Genomic DNA, 27,057 nt, shown 5'->3' with positions numbered 1-27,057 from the left:
TCTCGGAACGACTACAGCAGAAAGGGATCTAGGGATTATAGTGGACCACAAGCTAAATATGAGTCAACAGTGTGATGCTGTTGCAAAAAAAGCAAACATGATTCTGGGATGCATTAACAGGTGTATTGTGAACAAGACACGAGAAGTCATTCTTCCGCTCTACTCTGCGCTGGTTAGGCCTCAGCTGGAGTATTGTGTCCAGTTCTGGGTACCGCAGTTCAAAAAAGATGTGGAGAAACTAGAGAGGGTTCAGAACAGAGCGACAAGAAAGATTAAAGGTCAAGAGAATGTGACCTATGAAAAAAGGATGAAAGAATTGGGCTTGTTTAGTTTGGAAAAGAAAAGATTGAGGGGAGGCATGATAGCGGTTTTCAAGTATCTAAAAGGGAGTCATAAGGAGGAAGGAGAATACTTGTTCTTCTTGGCTTCTGAGGATAGAATAAGAGGCAACGGGCTTAAACTGCAGCAAGGGAGGTTTAGGTTGAACATGAGGAAAAAGTTCCTAACTGTCAGGGCGGTCAAACAGCGGAATAAATTGCCAAGGGAGGTGTGGAATCTCCATTGCTGGAGATATTTAAGAACAGGTTAGATAGATGTCTATCAGGGATGGTTTAGATAGTACTTGGTCCTGCCATTGGGGCAGGGGGCTGGACTTGATGGCCTCTTATGGTCCCTTCCAGTCTTAGTGTTCTATGAATCTGTGATCATCCCTGGAGTATTTTAACATGAAAAAAGTTTGAGTGCTATTACTTAAAGGAAATTTGAAGAAGATTTAGAAGTGGGTTCAGGGTGAACCTTTATATCCATCAGCCTTGGGACCGAAGGGGTTCTGAATGAGAGAACATTTCAACTGCTTACTTGGGCTCTTAGAAGACACGTGGGGTAAATTACAGCTAAACTGCATAGAACACTGACAGCCAGGACTGGTGGCTGTAAACAAACTTTAGAGGACCACAGGAAACTTTGCCACACCTGTGATAAATGACTATACAGCTAACTAAAATCATGCCAGATTATGGATGTTGCTGGACTAGAGAGGTTCAGTGGAAATAGATATAGGTGACTACAGCTATGAAACTTTGACACTTTTCTGTGACAAACAAATGTGTTACTAATATTTCTCAAGCATCCCGTCAGCAATAGGTAATTCAGAGTATAGATAAGAAATGATCCCTTGGCTAGAGAATTTAAAATATGTTAAGGGGGTTGAGTTTGCCCTGCAGAGGGAAATTTACAAAATCTGCTTTCTGAAATCTGGGCATTAGCCATCAAATATTTGTGAGGAACAGAAAATGTGGCATTGGGCTTTTGGAAATTTATTTTTCTAGAATACAGAGATGTAAAGCTTACTTTCTCTGTGGCAAATTTTGTAAATTCCTAAACATCTGGGGATAAATCATGTTGTAAAGTTTGAAGGTAGGGTATAAATTGAATTGTTTTATTTTTGTATTGTCTTAACAGTTTGAATTATAATTTACTAAAATGTTATAGTTGGCTAAAAATGCTAGGGTATTTTGTTCAGCTTTCTTCAATATATTCAAGTTTTGCCAGATTTCAATAGCTTGTATGATGTCATTCCCAGTAGTAATAGTTAGGCTAATAGATTTTTTTTTCCCCACTGGGATTGCACGTCAACTTTCTTTTGTTCTGGTTAATTTTATTACAATTACTATCAGAGACTAATACTTTCCTTTTTTAAAATATTTTCATATATAACAGAATTCAATATTTTCTTATTAATAAATTAGTGGAGAAAGAGGCTTCTTGTTCTACTACCATTGCCTTTTGTTCTTTGAGGCTTTATAGAAGCAGAAATATAACATAGTTCATCAAGTATTGTGCCTGTTGTTGCTCCACTCTGGGTGTCAGTGTGTCCTTGTGCCGGCTCTCTGAGATTCTTCTGTAGCTGTGGTTTCCTACACTGCAAATGTGCAGAAGGGCCTCTTTGTGCTGTCTGGCACGCGTGCAGCGTGGAACCCCTCAGTTCCTTCTCTACCATCTTTGGCTGTAGGCGAAGCTTTGTCCCCTCTGAAAAACAACTTAGTTATTAGTTACTGTAGCCTTGCTATCTAAGTTACTCTCCCCATTAGAGTTTTGACTTTACTTACTTTAAAAAAAAAAGTTTTAGTAGCGTTAGAATTTTTGCTGCTTCACCTCCATGGGCACTAGAATCATAGAACAATAGAGCTGGAAGGGACCTAAAAAAGCCATCAAGTCCAATCCCCTGCCGTAGGCAGGACCAAATCCATCAGATCAGCTCACCCAGGGCTTTGTCAAGGCAAAACTTAAACACCTCCAGGGATGGAGACTCCATTACTTCCCTGGGTAGACCATTCCAATACCTCACCACCCTCCTAGTGAACAAGTTTTTCCTTATGTTCAACCTGGACCTTCCCAACTGCAACTTGAGACCATTGTTCCGTGTTCTGCCCTCCGTGACCACTGTGAACCTCCCTTCAGTAAGCTGAAGGCTGTTATCAAGTCCCCTCTCAGTTTTCTCTTCTGCAGACTAAACAGTCCCAATTCCCTCAACCTTTCTTCATAGATCTTATGCTCCAGCCCCTTAATTATTTTGGTCGCCCTTCAGTGTATCCACATCTTTCCTATAATTAGGGGCCCAGAACTGGACACAGTACTCCAGATGCGGCCTCACCAAAGCCAAATAAAGAGGAATAATCACTTTTCTAGATCTACTGGCAGCGCTCCTCTTGATGCAACCTAATATGCCATTAGCCTTCTTGGCTACAACGGCACACTGTTGACTCATGTCCAGCTTCTCATCCACTACAACTCCCAGGTCCTTTTCTGCAGAACTACTACTGAGCTAGTCAGACCCCAGCCTGTAACAATGCTTGGGATTCTTCCGGCCCAAGTGCAGGACTCTGCACTTGTCTTTATTGAACCTCATAAGATTTCTTGCAGCCAAGTCTCCCAATTTGTCTAAGCCACTCTGGACCCTATCCCTACCCTCCAGCATATCTACCTCTCCCCCTAGCTTAGTATCATCTGCAAACTTGCTGAGGATGTAATCTAACCCCTCATCCAGGTCACTGATAAATATGTTGAACAGAATAGGACCCAGAACTGAACCTTGGGGCACTCCACTAGAAACCAGTTGCCATCCCAACATCGAGCCATTGGTCACTACCCACTGGGCCCGACCTTCTAGCCAGCTTTCTATCCGTCTTACCGTGCATTTATCCAATCCACATTCCTTTAACTTGCTGACAAGAATATTGTGGGAGACCCTATCAAAAGCTTTGCTAAAGTCAAGATAAATCACATCCATTGATTTTTCCCCATCCAAAGAGCCAGTTATCTCATCGTAGAAACTAATCACATTGGTCAGGCAGGTCTTGCCCTTCATGAATCCATGCTGACTATTCCTGTTCACTTTCCCCTCCTCCAAGTGCCTCAAAATGACTCCTTGAGGAGCCCCTACATGATTTTTCCAGGTACTGATGTAAGACTGACCGGCCTATAGTTCCCTAGATCATCCTTCTTCCCTTTTTTAAAGATGGGCAGTACATTTGCCTTTTTCCAGTCATCTGGGATCTCTCCCCATCTCCACGACTTTTCAAAGATAACGGCCAAGGGCTTGTCAATGACATACGTCAACTCCCTCAGAACCCTCGGATGAATTCAGTCCGGGCCTATGGATTTATGTACGTTTAGCTTTTTTAGATAGCTCCTAACCTGTTCTTTCCCCACCAAAGGCTGTTCATCTTCATCCCACAGTGCATCTCTTATCGCATTAGTCTGGGAGCTGTCCTTGTCCGTGAAGACAGAGGCAAAGAAGGAATTAAGTACTTCAGCTTTCCCTACGTCGTCTGTCACTAGGTTACCTCCCTCATCCAGTAGAGGCCCCAAGTCCTCTCTGATCGCCTTCTTCTTGCTAACATGCCTGTAGAAACTTTTCTGTTACCCTTCACATTCCTTGTGAGTCGCAATTCCAGCTGCACTTTCGCCTTCCTGATAACTGCCCTACATTCTTGAGCTATACATTTATATTCCTCCCTAGACATCTGTCCAAGTTTCCACTTTTTGTAAGCTCCCTTTTTGTGCCTAAGTTTTCCAAGGATTTCCCCAGTAAGCCAGTCTGGTCTCCTACCATATTTACTTCTCTTGCTGCGCATCGGGATGGTTTCTTTCTGCGCCTTCAATAGGGCTTCCTTAAAATACTGCCTGTTTTCCTGGACTCCTTTTCCCTTCATGGTAGCATCCCAGGGGATTCTCCCCATCAGGTTCCTGAAGGAGTCAAAGTCTGCATTTCTGAAGTCCAAGGTGTGTAATTTACTGCTCTCATTCCTTCCTTTTGTCAGGATCCTGAAGTCTAACATCTCAAGATCACTGCTTCCCAGGTTGTCACCCACATCAATGTTCCCTGTCAATTCCTCCCTGTTTGTGAGCAGCAGGTCAAGCCACATTAAGCAGTGCACCACATGCAGGGAAGCCATGCCGACATCCAATGGCCATGCTTCCTGCATTAAATATCGGGATGAAGGACACAAGACTCTCCAGCCTTACAGTGAGGGCTAAAAAGAACCAAGCCAACAGGCTCAAAACATACTTATACAAAAACTGCCTCCAACCAGCAGCCCCAGAACAGCCACCCACTAAAACTCACAAGGGAGATCAAACATATGAACTCTAAACGTCTCTCTGCCTCGGTTGGCACCACTCCTGTGGTGGCAGGCCCATCTCCAGCACGTTGCTGGCTTCCAGTGCTGTCTTCATGGGCCATGCAAGCAGAAAAATCTGCCACGGCCTCCCTGGCACTACCCCTGCCTACACCATCAAAGAGAGTGCTGTTGGAACCAAGCACTCAACACCTCTGACGTCATCGTCTCTGCCAGCTTCAGGTGCTTCAACACCCCGCTCTCACCTTTCATCACCACCATGCAGGGCTTTTAGAGATCATCCCCCCTCACCACAGCACCAAGGACTCTATGTCAGAGGGTGGACAGGAATCACCTCTGCACCCCCCCACATCACCTGTGGATGATGCCAAAGCATTCCAAGACCTCTGTGGGTGGCTCTGGCACAGGAAGAGGTGCCAATCAAAAAGTACAGGCTCCTTTGCACCCTTCAACCACCTTCTTCCTCTAGGATGGCAATTCCAATGGATGAGGCCATTATGGACACCACCAGAGTTATTTGGCAAATGCCAGGTTCCATCCCCACTACAAATAAAAGGTCTGACAAGAAATATTTTGTGGCTTACAAGGACCTTTCTCTTTACCCATCCGCAGCCAACCTCACCAGTCGTGGTTGCTGTCCGAAATAAAACCAGATCTTTCCGTTCCAGCCCTCAGGACAAGTCAAGCAAAAAAAGTGGATATTATGGGTCATAAAATTCATTCATCTGGCACACTGTTGTTGCGGGCAGCCAAGTACATGGCCATACTGGATGTTTACAACCATATAAACTACTCTAAACTCCAAGAGAAGTTTGTCCCTGCCTTGCCAGAACAACGCCTGGCCTTCGTCAGTGTTATCTGGGAGCAGCACATCACTGCTTGCTCGGACCTACAGTCTGCAGTGGATGTCACGGACATGGCAGCCTGGGTCACGGCATCTGCTGTGGTTAGGAGGTGCACATCTTGGCTTCAACCCACAGGGCTCCCTAGGAATTACAGCAAAAGGTGGAGGACTTCCCCTTCAATAGGCAGCCTGTTTGCCAAAAAGACTGATGATGATCTTCATTCCATGAAGGATTCTTGCACCTGTCATGTATACTCCTATCGTCAAGCAGACTCGCTACTCCCCCTACAGAGGCCGCAGGAGCATTTCAGAAGCAACACCAGCAGCAATGTTATGAGTCCCGACAACAACACAGGTCCCAGCAGTGATGACCCAGTAAACAGCATCTGCAGCAGTTTTCGACATCTCACCCTCAGCCACACAGACAACAGTATTGAGGATGTGGTTGAGAGTCTGAGAGGTCTTTCTGGTCCAACCAACACGCAGTCTTTCAGTCACCCATTTCATCACTGCCTCCACCCTTTTTTCCACCACTGGGCTGTCATGACCCCAGACAAGTGGATCCTGGAGCTAGTGGCCCGGGATACTCTGTTCTGTTTACCTCTGCCCTGCCTACCTGCCCCCCACCTCCCCATCCCTCTTCAGGAACCCTCTCATGAACATCTTGAGCAAGTGGTTCAGCGCCTCCTTCTGGGAGCCATGGAGCTGGTCCCCACATATGTGTGGTTATGCCAGTGTGTCTCAGAGCATATGCTATGACACACGGGCTATGTCTACGCTAGCCCCAAACTTTGAAATGGCCACGCAAATGGCCATTTCGAAGTTTACTAATGAAGCGCTGAAATGCATATTCAGTGCTTCATTAGCATGCGGGCGGCCGCGGCACTTCAAAATTGACACGTCTCGCCGCCGCGCGGCTCGTCCCGACGGGGCTCCTTTCTGAAAGAACCCGGCCTACTTTGAAGTGCCCTTATTCCCATGAGCAGATGGGAATAAGGGGACTTCGAAGTAGGCAGGGTCCTTTCGAAAAGGAGCCCCGTTGGGACGAGCTGCACGGCGGCGAGGCGTGTCAATTTCGAAGTGCCGCGGCCGCCCGCATGCTAATGAAGCGCTGAATATGCATTTCAGCGCTTCATTAGTAAACTTCGAAATGGCCATTTGCGTGGCCATTTCGAAGTTTGGGGCTAGTGTAGACGCGGCCATACAGACCAGCTGAAGTTTATTCCCTTTCCCAATGTAGCAGAGACCCTGGGATGGAGATTGACTTTTTGAGCTGCCATTGCCCCCTGCACTGATCCAAGGGGCAACACAGCATGATCACAAATTGTCATTCTAAGCCTTCACGAAAAGTAAATGATTACTAAGTATATAGCATGAACTTCTTGGGAAAGTTACCAGTACAGACATAAACATGAGGAACAAAAAATCATCTTATAGTAAGAAAAATGTAGTGCTTACATATAACTTTTTACTTACCATACTCTTCCTCTAGTATTTGTCAGTTCTTTATTTTGATATTGATTACTGTAAAAAGTTTGTTTCAAAGCATACATGTATGCTTTTTCTTAGTGTGTGCATTATCAGTGTTTATTTTACCAGTGTAAAATAAACTGTCAGTATACACAAGATCTCTTGTTATATCCTGGAAAAATAGCTTTTAAATAAAAAAAATAATAAGCTTTATGGTCAGGGCACCCATTCACTGATCTGACGTTTATGCTGATGTCTGTTTGGGAAGATGAATGTTATCAATTCTGTGTTGTTATGCTGCCTTGAAGAATAGGATTGCTGTTTCAAGTGTGCATGAACTCAGTCATTCTTATTCACCACAACTACTACCCTTATTTAGCCTTTTTGTATTCTTCAGTAAATAGAACACCAGAGATGCAGACAACACATCTTTCATGAAGTACTTGGGTTGGAGCCATGGTAACTCAAATACACTTCACTCTCGAGCTTGAGCAGAACAGCTTTTCTGAATTGCACTGTCTTCTGCATATGCAAAATAAAATCTCTAAAAACTGTTATGTAATTTTACTGAAAGAAAGAGCTAAGAGTAAAATGTAAAAACTGAATTTTACTTCAAGCTAGTACTAGAGTTAAGGCTAAAATTCCATGTTAACATTTCATTGCCACTTATATTTCATAAGTCTAGAGCTTGGTGGTGATACACACTAGGCATGTGATAATGAAAAAAAAGGTTTGGGAATATTTCCTGGATTTTGTGGATTTATGTTAGGTAGTTCAAGCTACTTTGATTCAGTGGAGCGAATTCATCCTTGTTTAACTTCAGTGACGTTGAGCCTGGAGTTATACCATGCAAGCATCGACACCAGCGTTTTTAAAGACATCATTCTTACCCTGCACAATTCTGATAGCATTATTCATAAATTATCTTTCTTATAAAAGTATTAAAGTTGACCTGCCAAACTCTTCTGATTTTTATAAAAATCCTGTTGTCTATCTCACAAATATTTGGTTATCAATTTTTCATATACATATTTAAGTAATAAAACATTTAATTTGTAGACTTTAATGTACGCCCTTGGAAAAATGTTCCAAATTAAATAATACTCTTACGTAAGACTTGTTGAGGAGAATGAATTTAATCAGTGAAATAAAAAATATTTAGCAGAGTATATACATATTTGAAATGCTTGTTTTGCTTGGCTTTTATCTTTGCTAATTTTTTTCCATTGAATCTATGCTGCTTCTGTGCCACTGTTTTCCACTATAGAAACTCCATCCTGCTGCCTTGCTTCTCGTGAGCGCATTTACAAAAGTAGTGATGTAGCTGGGCCTGCCTCTGCTATTTCATCTCTTGCTCACAAACTAAAGGGTGGGTATGCATGCAAACACAGTCAGGTTATTCAAATTTTACATTGGAAAATGGTTTTTCTCCTTCCATTCATTTTCACTCCATTCACTTGATAAAACACTGCTTCAAGAATAATATTTAAAATTTGGTATGTGTTGCTGTTCATATAACAACTCAGTGTTGCTAATTTAATTGTAATGGTTTCATGACTTGTGTGCTGAAAACAGAATGTTAGTTTACAAGCAATTGTTAAGATACTATAACAAGACTACTGACATATGTATGAATATTAAGGTAACAGACTAGCAAAATTTGGGAGGACAGGATGGGATTCATCTTCATGTTAACTTAATTTTCATTAGCATATTTATAGACTGACCTTTAATACATTCATAATTGAATATTCCATTTTTGTGCTGGTTGGGTTCAAAATAGTAAGGGGCGAATTGTTTTATATTGTGTGTCACAAGTGTTGCAGTAATTGAAATCAGTGGAATTAACCCCATGAGCAAGAGAATTGCTTCCTAGGACCAAGGAAAAAGGAGCCAATCTAGATTTATTTATTAATATTTACTAAGTAATTTGTCAGTGGCATTTGTAAACGTCATCCTGAAAAATAAACTGCATCCATTCATAGAAAACATTTGAATTTGGATGCAAATTACTTTTCCTCCTGTGAACTATTCTATTCAACCTTGTAAACTCGTATTTTACGTATATTTATACAAAGTTATTACATAGTTCTGTCAGATAATGGATTGTTAGTGAATTGGTATAAGCACAACAGATTGTCAGTACCAAAACAAGGAAAGATGAATTAGTAATAGTAAACCAGTTGTCAGAAGTATTAATTCTCAGATGACCCTAATAATATGGCAGTCTCCAACTTAAGCCTGATTTTTTGCAGCATGTCTGGAACATGCCTCTCTCCTATTTGTGTAGGTTCAATTAGTTTATGTATATATTTTTGTCTTTTAACCAGGGAAGAAAACTTAAGTAACCATGAGGTTATCCAGCAAGTTCCATAGTTACAGTCAGTCTAACACATGTAAACCTCATAAAAATATTTCTCTTGTGACTCTCACAAGTTTAGATATGGTTAGCTTAGCTGCTAATGCTTTGTATTGCAGTTTCCAAATAAACTTTCTCTTATTGGTGATTACTGGAGATTGTGAACTCAAATTCTCTGCTTGGTACTTTTGATCTCTAGATAATTCCACAAGTAATGAATTTTTTATTAAATATTTTCTTGTGTGTGTTTTAGATGAGTATTCATGTAATATTTGTGCACCTATTGCAAAGTAGTCTTAAGTAGTCAGTGGTTGTATGATAGTAATTTTTTTTAAATCCTTTTTTCCCCAGCTCTTTTGGCACATTAGGATGTTAACAGAAACACCTGATTGAGTTCTGTCTGTGTTCAACTGTGTGCCTCTTAATTTGTATTGTAATGGTTATTGATTACAAAATGTAGTAATAATTTCTACTATAAATGTACCATACAGGTGACAGAGTGAATTTCACAGCAGCTGCTAGACCAGTTTCTCCAGCAGGAAAATCAGACATATCAAAACACAGGGCTGAGACCAGGTCACCAAAACCTGATGGACGTGTCATCCGAACAGTTGCTGACCAGAAAAAATTAAGGAGCACAGAAGGTTTATCTGCCAGTGAATCTCTTATGTTGAAATCGGATGCTGCAAAGTTGAGGTCAGATTCTCATAGTAGATCATTATCTCCAAACCATAACACTTTGCAGACACTAAAATCTGATGGGAGGACAAGTTCTGGTCTAAGAGCAGAGTCTCCAGGACCAGGAGCACGGTCTTCCTCACCAAAGCCAAAGACACTCGCAGGAAGATGTAGCACATCTGGTGCTAGTTCTCCTCGATCATCATCTCCACATGATAAGACGCTACCTCAGAAAGCTTCAGCCCCTGTAAAAAAGCTTGATCCTCCTCGGGAACGATCCAAATCAGACTCTTACACACTAGATCCAGACACACTTCGCAAGAAGAAGGTACCACTAACAGAGCCATTAAGGGGAAGGTCCACTTCACCCAAACCAAAAATTCTCTCAAAAGATGCAAAACCTGTGACTGAAACTGAAAATAGAGCTCCTTCCCCTCATGTTGTGCAAGAAAACCTTCACAGTGAGGTTGTTGAAGTTTGCACTTCCAGTACTTTAAAGACTAATAGTATTACAGATAGCACATGTGATGATAACACCGAATTCAAAATTGTGGATGACAGTTCTAATAAAATTCATTTTAGCATAGGAAAAGCACCAATGAAAGAAGAGCAAGATATGAGAGCTTCTCCAAAAGTAAGCCGTAAGTGTACTAGCAGGCACATCAGACCCAAAAAAGAAAAATCTGGCTTACTTTTCAAAGGAGACGGATCCAAATCTATAGAACCAGCCAAGCAAGCAATGTCACCATCTGTTGCAGAATGTGCCAGAGCTGTCTTTGCTTCTTTCTTGTGGCATGAAGGAATAGTCCATGATGCTATGGCTTGTTCATCTTTTTTGAAGTTTAATCCAGAGCTTTCTAAAGAGCATGCACCAATAAGAAGCAGTCTCAATCAACAACCTACAGAGGAAAAAGAAACTAAGTTGAAAAATCGACACTCACTGGAAATATCATCTGCTCTTAATATGTTTAACATTGCACCTCATGGTCCAGACATATCTAAAATGGGCAGTATCAACAAAAACAAGGTCCTGTCTATGCTTAAAGAACCACCTCTGCATGAGAAATGCGAGGATGGAAAAACTGAAATTATCTCATTTGAAACATCCAGTCATTATACAATGAAATCTAAGTCTCCTCTTCCCTTAACATTGCAGCATTTGGTAGCTTTTTGGGAAGATATTTCTTTAGCAACTATCAAAGCAGCATCCCAGAACATGATTTTCCCGAGCCCTGGTTCCTGTGCAGTATTAAAAAAGAAAGAAAGTGACAAAGATAACAAGAAAATCAAAAAGGAGAAAAAGAAAAAAGAAAAGGCTGAGGCTAGGCCAAGGGGAAATCTTTTTGGTGAGATGGCCCAACTTGCAGTGGGAGGACCTGAGAAAGATACCATCTGTGAGCTATGTGGAGAATCTCACCCATATCCTGTGACTTACCACATGAGACAAGCTCATCCAGGTAAGACTGTTTTTCCCGTAGTCCTCACTCATTTTTTTCACATAGTTTTGTATTTTGGAAGTAATTATTGTGATGATAGTAAGTCATGTCCCTTTAGCCATACTGGGAATTGTTACTTAAAACAATAAAGAAATTAAAGATCTTGATTGAGCAAGTGATTGTGTGCTTGCACACGTGTGTAGCACTCACATTTAAAATTACAGGTGTATTTAAGTGCTTTTCTGCGTTTAATGTACCAACTAAGTGACACAATTTTAATCTAAAATATCAGCTTCTGAGTTCGTGGAGGAAATGAGAGGAGATAAACATATTTGAAAAAGAAAAACAAGAAAGAAACTGTACTAGGAGCTCTAAGTAGTCAACATTTCCATTACAACCTAGTATTTTTAGTCACTGATAACTTTCTGAAACTTGAACATTTTCCAGCCCTGTGCTCTGGAAAAGACTGAAGATTTTTGGCGGCTTTGAACATCTTTGAACTTTGTTCAGGAGAAGAGTGGGGGTGGAGGGAGTTTACTTTTGCCTCCTTTTTTGCTTTTGTTGTTTGTGAAGAGCACTTGTTCTAAAATTGAGTTACAGGGGAGGAGGCAGGTAGGTAGTTGAAATGTGACAGAGAAATAGTCCTCTGTGTGAAGTGCTGGAGTGTGTGCTGGAGTGCTCTGATGAAACTTTTCAGTGGACCACATTATAGGCATTTGAAAAATGAATTTGAGAAAATTGTCTAAGGGAAAGAAAATGAGTATCCTCCTTCCTGTTTACAGAAAGGGACAGGAAGTATTAATTGTTATTCCTAAAAATAAAGCTATTTTTATGGATCATATTTCCACTATTTCAAGGTTGTGGCCGATATGCAGGAGGTCAAGGTTATAATAGCATTGGACACTTCTGTGGAGGATGGGCTGGCAATTGTGGTGATGGTGGTATAGGAGGAAGCACTTGGTATCTGGTTTGTGATCGATGCAGAGAAAAATACCTCCGTGAAAAGCAAGCAGCAGCAAGAGAAAAGGTAGGTTTATCTGTTTCTCCAGTATTAGCTTTAATAGTTCAGGTGTATCTTGATAATTCAGGATACCTCAGTGTCATGAAATGTTCCCTTTTAAGAAAAGTAGTTTTAATGTACTTTGATTTTTTTTTTTAAATTAACACTTCTTGTGGTGTTCTTCAGATTGAATTTGAGGGTGAGAAGAAGTCATAGCTGATTAGTTGTTAATTCAAATTATTTTACAGTGTACTTATTTTCAAATTTGGTTTTGTAAATTCGTTTTGAATGTTCTGCTAACATATTTTAATATAGAAGTTGAGATCTTGTGAGCAAATATCTTTGAACAAGTTATTATTTAGCAAATAACAGGATGTGATGGTACAGTTCAATGCTAATTTAAGCTGTTTGTGTTTTATAACCAGTAGGGTCGCCAATTTATCTTGTTACAAATGTTTGTTGTGCTCTTGAAGGTTTCTTAAAGTACTTTGTATAAATTTAGTTTGTAAATTATATACAAAGCAAAGATATATGCTTGGGTAATACACAGTAAATACCAATTTGCCTAACTTAAGTTATGAAACTACGAACACAGTTTTTAACCTCAGATGGTTTTAGTACACTTCAGTGTCCCCTCTCAATATGAGGTCCGGGCATTTGTCAGAGTTTTTAGCCCAGGAATGGGGCGGGAAATGTTTCTCTTTTAACTCTAACTGACATGAATTAGAGTGAGAGAACATGTTGCAATTTTCCTTTGTTCTTGTAGACCAGTACATACCCCTGTTTACAGATGTTCCACAGCATTCACATGAGACACCAATAAACCCAGAGTCTGTCTGTTCTAGTCACCTTGTTCCAGTCATGCTCATAAAGATAGCCAGCTTCCAGAAAAATCTGTCACCCAGGAAAAGATGGGCAGTTGGATCAAAGTACTGATGCAGTCCTGTTCAACAGGGTCCTCTTTTACCTACAGGAATGAAGAACCACAAAGTGGACATGAATAAGCTAGGGTGGGGAGATGTACCTTTCCTTTGACACCTGTCTGCTGCCTGCAGCTCTGTTCTATGGTATACTCCTCTGAGTGCATGTCTGTCACAGAACACTTATATACTTTGCCATAGTTCTTCCCATCAGGTGTTGCACTCCCCAAAAGAGAGAGACGAACAATTGCAAGAGATTTGGGGAACCATTTGCTCTGTGAGAGAAATGCAGTCCAGGCTTGAAACTCAAGGACTTTATAAATATAGCCTTTCAAGGGATTCAAAGAGAGGAGAAAACAGACTTCCCCTTCATTTGAAAATCCTCTACCTAGGGATAACTCTTGTACTGAGACCCAGTTGCAAAGGAATTTACAGCAAGAAGTCTCTCATATATGGGTGAGATCCACAGAAATAAGACTCAGAGGAGATAACCAGCAATATGATCTCTGAGTAAATTTTTCATGTGCCTGAGTCCAATTTTCAAAACTATCTTGGACACTTAGTATTCTGTGGGCAGCACAGATGGAGTGTACCATGGCAAGACGTTCAGTCAGGTGGAAATAAAGCCCGAGATGATTGGCCACTACCTGGGCGAGTTTTCCAGTGAAGCACGGCCGACCTGGTATTGGTGCCACCCACTTGTCCAGGTTCATTCCTCTGAAGTAAACAATACTTTGGGCAATGTTTTCTATATGTAAATAAAGAAAATGCTCCTGACCCAAAGAAAAAAAAAAGAGTCTGAGCTGGCATGGATTCACTGTAGGAAGTCATTAAAAACCACAGGGGTGGCTGGTGCTGCAAGTCTAGTCTTGGAGCCTTAAATGTCGAGGCTCTGCCACTCTGGAACTTTGTGGATCCCAGGGGCATGGTGTACTAAACAGGTCACTGCCAAGGGACTCATTATAGACTGGAGGCACAGGCCAGAGCTCGTGCATCTGTAGCAACTACTAAATTAAAGACTTGCTGTTAATGCATGTGTGCAGGGGGCAGAGAATGACTTGAGGATGCATTGCTTGAGTCTGTAACCTTAATATTATTTTTAGCATTGTTTTAGGTGTAATTTTTTAGGCTTTATGAAAAGGAAACTGAAAAACAGAATTGTATTTATCACGTAAAATCATAGTGATACCTTAATGGGTCACTGGCAACATTATATCCTTTAGGCAGTGTGTGTAGACCTTTGCCTCTTAAGCTAAGAGAGTACTTGATAGAAATGGTAGTTTGTTGCCATCCACATGGACCAGCCGCAATAGGGAGATGAAATACACACTTGGCCAGTGGCTTTCACAGGTAGTTGACTCTGAACTTCAGTCCTTGGGGCAGCACCCAGGACTGACTGAGGAGCAACAGTCTGGCAGATGGCCGAATGGGCTGTTGGGAGGGTGGTCCCTGGGGGCCTTGAAGTAAGCGGCTGCCACGGCCAGTCGGGACACACAACTGGAGCAGGGACCTCCTAGAGCAGCTGGGTCTTAAGAACAGAGATTTAGTCATCGTGGATGTCTATGCTAAAAGTCATGGACATATGAATTCTTTAGTACATGTGACCTGTCCTTGCCTTTTACTAAAAAATAACTGTCTAAATGTTTTCCTTAACTATAATGAACTACTGATGTAAAAATGTAAGCTTTTTATATTCTAGGTTAAACAATACAGAAGAAAGCCGATGCAAGTTAAGACTCCTCGTGCCTTGCCAACCATGGAAGCTCATCAAGTGATTAAAGCCAATGCTCTGTTTTTGCTGTCCCTGAGCAGTGCTGCTGAGCCCAGTATTTTGTGCTATCATCCTGCAAAACCATTCCAGTCTCAGCTTCCCAGTGTTAAAGAAGGAATTTCTGAGGAGTTTCCCATTAAAATGCCATGCCTCTATCTGCAGACTTTGGCAAGGTAATTAGTTATTCATGGGTTCATAAATCCATTTATTCATGATGTTCGAATAAAAATAAAATGTGTATTTTATGTTCTAAACTAAAATGTATATATAAAAAATGTACTGCTTTTTGAAAGTATTTCTGTGACTATTTATTATGTTGGCTTTCTCTCTATATATCGTTTTACGTCTTTTTAAATTGAAGTTGCTCTGTGGATCAGAGGTTGTGAATTGGGAGATGTCGTAATACACTTTTCGATGCTTGCTGAATAATTCTCAATGCTGATATTTCAGTGATTTAAAAACTTGGTAGCAGTACTCCGTAGTAAGTTTCACATTTATGACTTGAACACTGTATCCATGTACCCTTCCTGCCTCCTCCTTCTCCTCCTCAATTCAGAGCATTTAATCTTGTACCCTTTGTATTTCCCAGTATATTTCAAATTAGTACATATAGGGCTTGTCTACATTACCACCTTCCTTAGAAGGAAGGGTGGTAATTAGGGCGTTGGGAGTTTACTAATGAAGTGCTGCTGTGCATAGGCAGCACTTCATTAAGCAAATTCTCCTCCCCCTCCCCCCCCCCAGGACAACTTCCAAGTACCAGCATGTCTAGCTGCGGCTCACCTGCCAGTACTTCGAAGTGCCCTTACTCCTCAGAATTTTAAAACTTCGAAGTTTAAAACTTTTGAAGTTGCCGCGGGGGGGAGGGGGAGGAATTTGCTTAATGAAGTGCTGCCTGTGCATGGCAACACTTCATTAGTAAACTCCCAACACCCTAATTACCATCCTTCCTTCGAAGGAAGGTAGTAGTGTAGACAAGCCCAAAGTTTGAGTCCTAGGTGGATCATGTTGAGGCCATGCTGTTTGCAGAACATGAGCAAATGATAAAGTCATCCACAACTAGATAGGCTATTCTTTAGCTCAGTGGGCACACTTTAATAGGACAAACAGTTCCATAGCACACCCACTTTTTTACTCATGGGGGAGAGGAGGTGTGAGCATTTAAACTGTGATCCAGCTCCAAAAGATTCCTACCCTCCCTCTCTCTCCCTTTGGCACAGCAGGGTGGGGGTGCAGGCTCCCCAGCAGCCCATTTGTGCCAGGAAGCAGCATTTCATCTGCCTCCCAGTGTAAATGGGCTCTTGTTGGGTGGGCTTTTCCCCTCACAGTGGCTCTACAAAGAGCTTCTACAAGGGGATATTGACAAAACATACACCAGCAGGGACTCAGGCAGCCTTCTGCTTGAGTCCCAGCTGGTGCGGGGTTGTCAGTTCTCCCTCTCTGTCCCCTGCAGCGGCTCTGCAAAGGGCAGCGGTGAGGGGAAATTGACAAAACTTCATGGCACACTTGGACAGTTGTCACATCACACCAGTGTGTCATGGTACAGTGGTTGAAAACCACTGCTTTAGCTCACTGCTTCAGCATCATATTAATGTTCACGTTGCAGTAGTTCCTAAAGGCCACAACCAGTTTAGGCTCAAATTCAGTTGACAGCTCTTCCTTCTGGGTTTGTACAATGCCTACCGTTTCGGGGTTCTGATACAGTAGGATTCCTAAGCTCTATGATTCAGTACGATAATACAAATCATCATCAATAGTTTAAATATCTGCTTTAATGCAGGCATCATCATGAAAATTTTGCTGGATATCAAGATGACAATCTCTTCCAAGATGAGATGAGATATCTGCGTTCAACTTCAGTGCCTGCACCATACATATCAGTCACTCCTGATGCAAGTCCTAACGTCTTTGAGGAACCAGAGAGTAACATGAAATCCATGCCACCAAGGTATGCCAATGTAGTTCTTGATACCTGTTAGCTAGCATACTAGCACAACAATGAACTGAATACAAGGGTAATGGGAATTGTTGCTGCACTAGGTAATCAAAATACCAGGTCAGCTCAACCCTTGAATTGTGATCATAACTTGTGCATATTTTTGGTTTATAGGTTACCAGAAATTGGATTTGTTTACAGAAGAACAGTCTGTCAAATATTTTTAGCACCACCTCCAATTCTATTGAAAACTTTAAACTAATTTGTACAAGTGTGAATTTTAGTAATGAAGCAAACAAAATCTAGGATATTTTGTATATCAGGAGGTCATAATGACCCCAAATATTATGTTTATTTCTGTTTTGTGGAACTTGGTGTCTAAAAAACATATGTATTGAATGCCAGTGTTTAACCAGAACTACCTTCAGGAAAAAGAATAAGGTATCTGGTCAACAGATCTCTGCAGAAATAGGAACTTTATTTCCCCCACTAAACAAATTTTTCAAATTTCATGTAGGAGGCCTCTGGAGTTTATAAAACTGTGTCTATGTCATAAATTTAGCCATACAAACTCTTTTGATGAATTTATTTTTCTGAAACGTATTCATCTGAATTCTTTGGATGCCTCTTTGCTTCTCAACCCATTAGATATTTGTGTTTTCTGTGTTTACCTTGTCACATCATAATTATGCATTTTAAAAAATACAATATGCATATGTTAGCAATGTGCATGTTGAAGGAATTTGTGGGAATTTCTTCATGTAGTTATGAAGTTCCATAAGATAAACTTTCATAAATCTGTAATAATGTCATTAATTAAATGTTTGCTGCTTTCTAGTCTGCTTCATTTCCAGTCTTTATAACAGTCTTTTTAATGATAATAGTGCAGTTGTGAATTTTGTCTGTTTGTCATCATTGAAACACCCAAAAAACAGTTTTTATGACCTCACTACTTGCTTTTCTTTGCAGTTTGGAAACCAGTCCAATAACAGATACAGACCTGGCAAAGCGCACAGTCTTTCAAAGATCATACTCAGTTGTTGCATCAGAATATGACAAACAGCACTCAATTTTACCTGCACGAGTTAAGGCCATTCCCAGAAGAAGAGTCAACAGTGGTGATGCAGGTAAAAATAGAGATCTTAAAGCAGAGAAAGGATTAACATTAAAATGTCTATTTTTAATTTAAAAAAAATAGAGTTTAAGGATAGATAAGACTACAGTTCTTTCATGAAAAACGGTAAAAAAACAATACCATTTGTTATAAAGTTGTATAATAGAACAGGACAGGCTTTGTCAGTGACTAATTTATTAAAATGTCTTTACCACATCAGGAAAAGGAACTGAAACTTGGGTCTCCCATGTCCTTGTTAAGCACTCAAACTGCTGGGCTAAAGAAAGTCTCCTACTTCTCAGTCTCTGCTCACTTTGTGAATCTAGTCCTCCTTCTATCCAGTGCCCAAAACTGAACTGGAAAATTCCAGGTCTAATCAAAATGAAATATTTTAGTTTGATTATTTTGTTAGTCTGTCACTTGATAAATTATTTTGTTAGTCTTTTAAGTGCTACATGACTGTGGGTTTGTTTTATTAGAATACAGACGAACACAGCTACCTCTCTGTTGCTATGGTTAGATCTTGTTCAAATTCTTTTCTGACTTTGATTTACAGAAAAGCTTACCAAAGGTTGGTTTTGTTTCAATCTGAATCTTTGTATACATTTTGGAATTGACAGAGAACAGAAAAATCCATTAATTTCTAAGTTCTGGATACTAATAGCTTGGCTAACATTAACTACATGTAAGTTGTATGCGGAGTATTAAGAATAGCTCAGGAACTGAGGTCTGAAGTGAATTCCTTGGAGTGTTCTGCTTGGTTTTAAAAACTCAGGAAGCAGTCTTGCAATTCTTAGTGTCTGCTAAACCTGAAGTGAAGCACCATATTTTTGCCTTAGGGGTTGTATTATATTGTTCTACAAGGAAGAAATAGACCCTGTATACTAGATTTGCTGTTCTCAGAATAATGGTAAACTGGTACTTTTATTTTTATAGCTGCAGTAAAAACAATTACCCCAAATCTAATATGTATAATATTTTTATACTTTTAAATAGAAGTGGGATCCTCTCTCCTGCGACATCCATCTCCTGAACTTTCTCGGTTAATCTCCGCTCACAGCTCTCTTTCTAAAGGAGAGAGAAATTTCCAGTGGCCAGTTTTGGCATTTGTAATCCAGCACCATGATCTGGAAGGACTTGAAATAGCAATGAAACAAGCTTTGCGGAAATCTGCTTGCCGAGTGTTTGCTATGGAGGTATTAATATGTTTAACTGTAATAAAATGACACATTGGTTATTTGTCCTCCTTTCAGAGAAGTTTGAAAGTAATATTAAGATCAAATTTCATACTAATATATAAAATATAATGCTTTTTAATTTAATCAAAAAATGGGACTTCTGGCAAGTTTTAAAACTAGTCTGAGAAGTCCTAATAATATTTCCCAAGTCAGAAATATAAAAATAGAAATGTTAACTGCAAATGTGATATTTTGGATGGTCAGTGTTTCTCTGATCCTGAAATGGACCTAAGGGACTTATTTTTCCTCAAGCTTTGTTTTGAAGTACTGTACTGTAGCGGGGTCCACGTGATCTGTTAGTATGACAGGCTCGAGCACTGCAGATGTAACCCCCAGCTTCTTGCATACCATCTGTGTATGCAAGCCTTCAGTACTCCCTGTGATGTATTTGTGTCATTGTAAGACATAGTTTCTAACTTTACTTTAGGGCTTGCATAGGAGTATTTTTTCATAGCTTTTCAAAAATACTTGTTCTCCTGTGAAATGTTTAAAATAAATCTTTTTGTTGAACTCTACATCCATACCCTCCCGACTTTCCTTACCGAAATTGTACCTTTGTATCTACATTTTTGTTTTAGGCTTTTAACTGGCTTCTCTGTAATGTCATTCAAACAACTTCTCTTCATGATATTTTATGGCATTTTGTGGCTTCACTGACACCTGCTCCGATGGAACCTGAGGAAGATGAGGATGAGGAGAACAAAGCAAACAAAGAAAATGCAGAGCAAGTATGAGAGACTTTAGCATACTATGCATAAATGAAGCATTTCACAGAAACTGCAAATATGTCTATACAGTCACTTTATACATATGTTCTGGATGTGTAAAAGAGAAAACAAGATATTGAGTGTTGTGTAGCTTTTAGTGAAAAACAATCTCAACTGTAGAATGGGAAATTTTAGTTCACTTTTTTCCTGAACAGATGTATATTGTACTTACTAATTGTTTTTGTTGTTCATCCTTAAATTTTATTTACATCTAATAACTGTTGAATTAATAATCATTTGCTCATCCATTACTGTTTGTTTTAATACATTATTTTTAAACTTAAGCTGTTTAAACCATTCCCTATTCTAGAAAATGCAGGTTTTTTTACAAATATAGTAATTAAAAACTGTGCTTCTTAGATTGCTTACCAGAAAATTGAGGGAAAGTTTCTTCAGGAAAACATGTTATTCTTAGGGCTTGTCTAACCCAAAGGTTATATTGGCATAACTTATGTCTCTCGGGGGTGTGAATGAGCCTACCCCCTTGAGCAGCAAAAGTGATGTTGACCTAAGCGCCAGAGTGTATAGCACTATCTTGGCAGGACAGTTTCTCCTGCCATCTTATCTATCACCTCTCACAAAGTTGGTTTCATAATACCAGTAGGAGAGCTCTCTCCCGTCAGCAAGGAGCAGTGGTGGAGAGCCTTTATCAGGTCAAGGGTCAACCTTTTTTCGGTTTGTAGACAAATCAGTCAGGGACCACAGAAGTGAGAATTTAAGAAAAAAAAACAACAACAAAAAACACAAAACAAAACCTAAAAAGCCTTCACTGTTGTGGTCTCTGGGAGGGAGTGTGCAGGAATGGGCTGTGGGTGGAGGATCTTGGCAGGAGGGGTGTAAGTGAAGAGTGGGGTAGGGGGTCTAGGTGAGAGGAAGAGTGCAGGAGGGCTTGGCTTATGGAGTCTGGGAGGGGGGCAGGAGCAGGGCGCAGGTGGGGAGTCTGGGTGGGTGATGGGTGCAGGAGGGGGTAGAGGGTTTTGGGTGCAAGGTCTGCAAGAGGAGGTGTCAGGGTCTGGGAAGGAGGCCCAAGATCAGGGTGCAGGTGGGGAGTTGGAGTGGGAGGGGGATCTGGATGGGAGGGGGTCACAAGCGCTGGGAGATGGGCATGCACCTTACCTTTGCAACACACCCCACATGACTCTGCACCTCCTGCTTCCAGGCACCCAGCAATTCCAGCCAATCAGAGCAGCGGTAGGAAGCCTTCAGGCAGGCTGAGGAGGCCCCTTCCAACCCCTGGCAGAACCCATGGTCTGGATCTAGACTGCAGCTTGCCTAATGTGACCTGTGAGACTCAGGGCACCAAAACCTCCACCCCACTGTGGGTTGAATGTATGGAGGGCGCCCTGAACTGTGGGGCCTGGATCCAGACAAGCTGTGGTCCGGATCCCACGCCTCATTCAGATGCCAGCGCTACTCGTCTCTGCACCCTAGATGTTCAGAGAGCATTTGCAATTTACATATAAAGGACAAAACAATTCAGGAAATCTCTTAGACTCTTTCTGTCACAGAGCAATTTAAAGGACAAGTCATCTGCAGGCAGAGGCTGTCAAAGTGGATTTCATTATGCATCCACCTATGCTACTCAAAGAACGGCATTCTGATCTTACACCTGTGTGCCCACCTCCATTAGGGCAATGGTCATCTCTCTGGCATTCCTACAAAGTGTACCAATATTAGATATATGTAGAGCAACCACATGGGCTTCAGTGCATATATTGACTAAAAATTATGCCATAGAAAAACATGCCACTCAGGACACAAAATTTGGCCTGGCAATGCTCTCCAATATTCCTAGGTGATTTCTGGAGCCCTCGCCTTCCACAAAAACAGGGTACTGCTTTTTAGTCATTGTAGCCAGACAGAGTCTCCCCCTTACAAGCCAGCTTGCTCGTTGCCCCCTCCCACCGACGAGCTCTCTGCTCTTGTAGTTTTAAACTTGGATGATAACAAGGGCATAGTTGGTACCTCACCGCACATTACCCAGCCACCGGCTAACAGTCATCTACAGGGGAGCACCCAGAGGGACACGCCTCAGGGAGGAGGTAGTTACTCACCTGGTGCAGTAACTGACATTCTTCAAGATGGTGCTCCCTTTGCTTCAGAGTCTCAATGTATTTCTCCACGGAAATGGAGGAAGGGAGGGACAGTTGGTGTCACGTGCCAGATAAATGCTCGCAGCGCTGCAAGACTGGTATCCTGTGTGCACTTAAAAAAAAGTGGAAAATTTGAATTTTCCAGGCAAATTGAAATTTCCAGGCAAAGAGTATATTAAGCTTATATAAAGGTTGAGTGTGTTTCATAAATTTTAGGATAAAATACATTTTAAGAATGGTATAGTAATCTCAAACCCGAGTTATTTAGTAAACTTGGGAAAATAAGAGTTTAATTTTAAAAATAAATGGAAGTACAATAGGGTTATGGTAGGGACACAGGAGGGATGAAAAAAATGAAATGTTACTTTAAAAATTAGTTTAAACTAATCAGGGACCTTACAAATTCTAAAATGGTTACTCATATGGTCACTGCATGGTTTCAATACTAACTGTGCATTTCTATCTAGATTCTGTGCAATCTGTGTAGATTTTTTAATGTAATCTCTACCTGTGTTTTTCCAGAAGTTTATGACAATTTGATAGGAGATAATTAAATCTCTGGGATGTATTTTTAAATGAACTCTTAATCAGAATGCTAACATTTTTATCCCAAAATATATGTTTTATGAAAACTTCTTATTAACAGAACCAGTGTAACTTAATTTTTTTGAATCTTAGGAGAAAGACACAAGAGTGTGTGAACATCCTCTGTCAGATATAGTAATTGCTGGCGAAGCAGCTCATCCATTGCCCCACACTTTCCATCGCCTGCTTCAGACCATCTCTGATCTTATGATGTCTCTCCCCAGTGGCAGTTCATTGCAACAAATGGCCCTAAGGTAGGTACAAAATAGGGAAAAAGTATGGGAGGTCCAAGACATCCCACTGTTGTAAACTAACTTCTTAGAAAATTTTGCAGTGTACTTTAGAAGTCTAAAATGCCTGGATACGCTATTGCAAAGAAAAGAATATTTCTTTATTTCTGGTAGAAGCAAGAAGCTTGTAAAGGAAAAAAGTGTTTAATTTTAAATTTTGCACCATGTCCATCACCTTAGTGTAAAAATAATTATATTGTTGTTCTTTAGTATATAAACAAAACCCTTATATAGCTTAATACCTTTCATTTGAAAATTCTGTCATATTTGGGTATTCTCCAAAATTTTCAGTGTTCTTCATTTTGGTGTTATAGCTACAATAAAGGAATATAAGGAATAATTGTCATTGAAGTCAACACCGGTGTGACTATAACGAATACCCTTGCTTTAGGCTTTTTGCCTTGCAGACGAATATTTCTTCTTGACATCTGAAGGATTATATACAGTATGTTTCTGATCCTGATTGTTTCTTTTACAATGTTTATATAAGCTTACATTTTAAAATTATGCAATAATTAAAAAAATGTAAATACTAATGGTGCTTGCAAGAGTGCACTGATACTGGGGGTGGAAAAAAACTTACTTTTAATGTGTTTTTTTTAGATGTTGGAGCCTCAAATTCAAACAGTCAGACCACCAGTTCCTGCATCAGAGCAATGTCTTTCATCATATTAACAACATTTTGTCCAAATCTGATGATGGAGATAGTGAAGAAAGCTTTAGTATCAGTGTACAGTCTGGCTTTGAAGCCATGAGTCAGGTAAGTCTTATATCAATAAATGTCACAAATTGTACATCAAAATGAATTAGTAAATAATCTTCATCACTATAATCAAACTGCTTTATTTTTCTTTTTTTTTAGTAAGCATGCTTTATTACATATATATATTACGTTACAGTTAAAATTGCAATTTATTTTATTTTATATCAGTAATTCATCATGACCAGGGCCTTTGTGACTGGTATTCAAATTGTAATATTTAAAAATTCAAGTATTATCCCTCAATCTGAGCTTCATTCAAATTGTTATTTTGGAGCAGCGACCATCTCTGTTCTGGTTTCTAGGGTTAGGAGGTATATGGCCTCTTATGTTTTGAATTTAAATTCATTGAAAAATTGTGTTAAAACTCATGTCCTTTCTCCTACCTCCACTTATTTCCAGTCCCTTCTTCCTTCTATATTTCTTCTTTTTTTCCCTTTGTTCTTTTGAAGGCAAGCATCACTGCTTTTTAATGAGCATCTGTAAACAAAACTATAGGACAGAGAGGCTGTGGGAATTGAATAGAAAAAAATAAGCTGAGCATTGTTTCCAATTCTTAATACACGTTAGCAACTGAAAGCATTTCCCAGTTTTAATCCTGGTGGCTGGAACTCAGTAAACCAGGAGATTTGGTCATACAATTTACTCATGCACAGGTTTCTTCTTTTAATTTAGAGGATTTATTCATCTTAACAAAAATTGCTTTTAAAGGAGTTTGACTTATTTTACTTGGGCTTCATTTCTGAGTTTTTTTAAATTATCTGTTTTTTTTTTTTAAACAGGAGTTGTGTATAGTAATTTGCCTAAAAGATCTAACCAGCATTGTTGACATCAAAACGTCAAGCCGACCTGCCATGATTGGCAGTTTGACAGATGGATCCACAGAAACTTTCTGGGAGTCAGGAGATGAAGATAAAAATAAAACTAAAAACATCACAATTAATTGTGTAAAAGGAATCAATGCTCGCTATGTGTCTGTTCACGTGGACAATTCCCGAGATCTTGGGGTAAGAAAGAAAAGTCTGTTTACTAAAAATGCATAATCAGGACCTTATGGATTATTCAGTCACAATTTTATTAATCCTCCTCAGCACTTTCTCCATCCTATTTAATTTAGAATTCTACTCCTGAATATAAATCCCATTTTGAGAAGTTAAGTTTATAATTTCTTTTGTTATAAAGAAAAGCTTCTAAACATAAACAGAATGTAAAGTGATTCTGTGTGTTCAGTAGTCTGCATAAGGCCTGAGAATAGGGGAGCCACATGAATGCCTGTTATCGCTTTCAGGTGACATTGTAAGTAAGAAACAGGCAGCACTGAATCCTGCAAGTGTAAATAAACTTGTTTGTCTTCACAACTGGCTGAACAAGAAGTATCTCTCTCTGGAGGGAGAGAGAGCTCAGTGGTTTGAGCATTGGCCAACTAAACCCAGCATTGTGAGTTCAATCCTTGAGGAGGTCATTTTGGTATTGGGGCAAATAGATGCCAGGCGTGGTGCTTGGTCCTGCCAAGAGGGCAGGGGACTGGACTAGATGACCTCCCAAGGTCCCTTCCAGCTCTCAGAGATGTGTGTCTCCATTGTATTGTAATAAGAAGTCCAAATTCTCATTCTTAGTGGATAGTTAACTGTGTAACCCAATCATTGAAAGTAAGTATTCACATTATTAACTCTTTTCATGCTGATTCTTTTTGCAAAAAAATCCAAATTGGAGAGTTTGTTCTGACAATTCCACATGGCATCCTTTGCCTTCTGAGTACCAGAAGGCCGTGACTGTCACTGTCTTATTGCCAAATTTCTATTTTTCTCTTGAAAACTGATATATTATCTGTATCACACTGAATATTTAAATGTAGGGGAAGTTTCAAATATGTTTAACTTAGAACTGTCAATTGCAGTTAACTAAATAAAATTGTTAGCCTTTAAGTTGCTACAGGACTGCTTGCTCTATTTTTTTAAAACAGGTGATTTTAAAAATTAATCGCATTCTTTAACCAGTAGACTAAATAAAATTTATAAAATGTTTTGGATGTTTTTCCACGATTCATATATACTGATTATCCAGTGTACAGTGCTCACTTTATATTATTACTGAAAATACTTGCACAGTAAAAAATGATAAAAAACAGTATTTTTCAATTCACCTCATACAAGCAGGCTGTGTCTACACATGCCTTGACTTCCAGAAGCGGCCTGGTAATGAGCCGTCTGGAAGATGCTAATGAGGCGTGGTTGTAAATTTTCTGTGCCTCATTAGCATATGGGCATGTGATTCGGTCTCTGGAAGAAGTTCTTCTGGACTCCAAAATACATGTGCAAATTCGTGGCCCGTGGGGATCTTCCAGAAGGAAAGCCGCCTCCTGGAAGCCCCTTCTTCCTCAAAGTTCTGGAGGATCCCTGTGGGCCATGCATCAGCACGTGTATTTTGGAGTCCGGAAGAGCTTCTTGGAGACTCATTAGCATATGGGCATGTGATTCAGAGACCCAGAAAATTTACATCCTTGCCTCATTAGCATCTTCCAGACGGCTCATTACCATGCCGCTTCCAGAAGAAGTGGCATGTGTAGAGACAGCTGTTACCGTAGTTCAGTTTCTTTATTGTGAAAGTGCAGTTTGCAAATGTAGATTTTTTTTTTGCATAATGTGCATTCAAAAAAAAATGTAAAACTTTAGAGCCTCCAAGTCAACTCAGTCCTACTTCTTGTTCAGCCAGTTGCTAAGACAAACAAGTTTATTTACACATACAGGATTTAGTGCTGCCTGTTTCTGATTTACAATGTCACCTGAAAATGATAACAGGCATTCATGTGGTGTTTTTGTAGCCTGTATTGCAAGGTATTTACATGCCAGATATGCTAAACACTCTTAGGGCTTTTCATGCTTTGGCCACCAATCCAGATAACATGCTTCCATGCTGATGATGCATGTTAAAAATGTGTTAGTTAAATTTATGAATGAACTCTTTTGATGGGGGAATTATGTCTCTCCTGTTCTCTTTTGTCTGCATTCTACCATGTGTTTCATGTTATAGCACTCTCAGATGTTAATCCTACAACTGTTTGTTTTATGAACATTTTCACAGTAGATTTGACAAAACACAAGGACTGTTATCAATGGCGTGTTTATAAAAATAGCTACTGCACTCAACCCAAAGTTT

The 27,057-nt window shown here is 40.1% G+C and overlaps 1 protein-coding gene across 7 annotated transcripts in view; it reads left to right on the top strand.

Annotated features, from left to right (window-relative positions):
* Positions 1-27,057, top strand: part of MYCBP2 (MYC binding protein 2) — a 354,939-nt gene that overhangs the window by 285,131 nt on the left and 42,751 nt on the right. For all 7 annotated transcript variants that reach the window (XM_074989094.1, XM_074989085.1, XM_074989075.1 and 4 more), the window contains 10 exons: positions 9,805-11,448; positions 12,285-12,454; positions 15,047-15,291; positions 16,899-17,066; positions 18,024-18,181; positions 19,165-19,364; positions 19,985-20,134; positions 22,945-23,105; positions 23,745-23,901; positions 24,684-24,908. In XM_074989094.1, the coding sequence (XP_074845195.1) occupies positions 9,805-11,448; positions 12,285-12,454; positions 15,047-15,291; positions 16,899-17,066; positions 18,024-18,181; positions 19,165-19,364; positions 19,985-20,134; positions 22,945-23,105; positions 23,745-23,901; positions 24,684-24,908 (3,278 nt within the window). The remainder of the gene's footprint in view (positions 1-9,804; positions 11,449-12,284; positions 12,455-15,046; positions 15,292-16,898; positions 17,067-18,023; positions 18,182-19,164; positions 19,365-19,984; positions 20,135-22,944; positions 23,106-23,744; positions 23,902-24,683; positions 24,909-27,057) is intronic.

This window comes from Carettochelys insculpta, chromosome 1 (assembly GCF_033958435.1).
Source record: "Carettochelys insculpta isolate YL-2023 chromosome 1, ASM3395843v1, whole genome shotgun sequence".
Lineage (NCBI taxonomy): Eukaryota > Metazoa > Chordata > Testudines > Carettochelyidae > Carettochelys > Carettochelys insculpta.
This window is presented reverse-complemented; position numbering and strand designations above follow the sequence as displayed.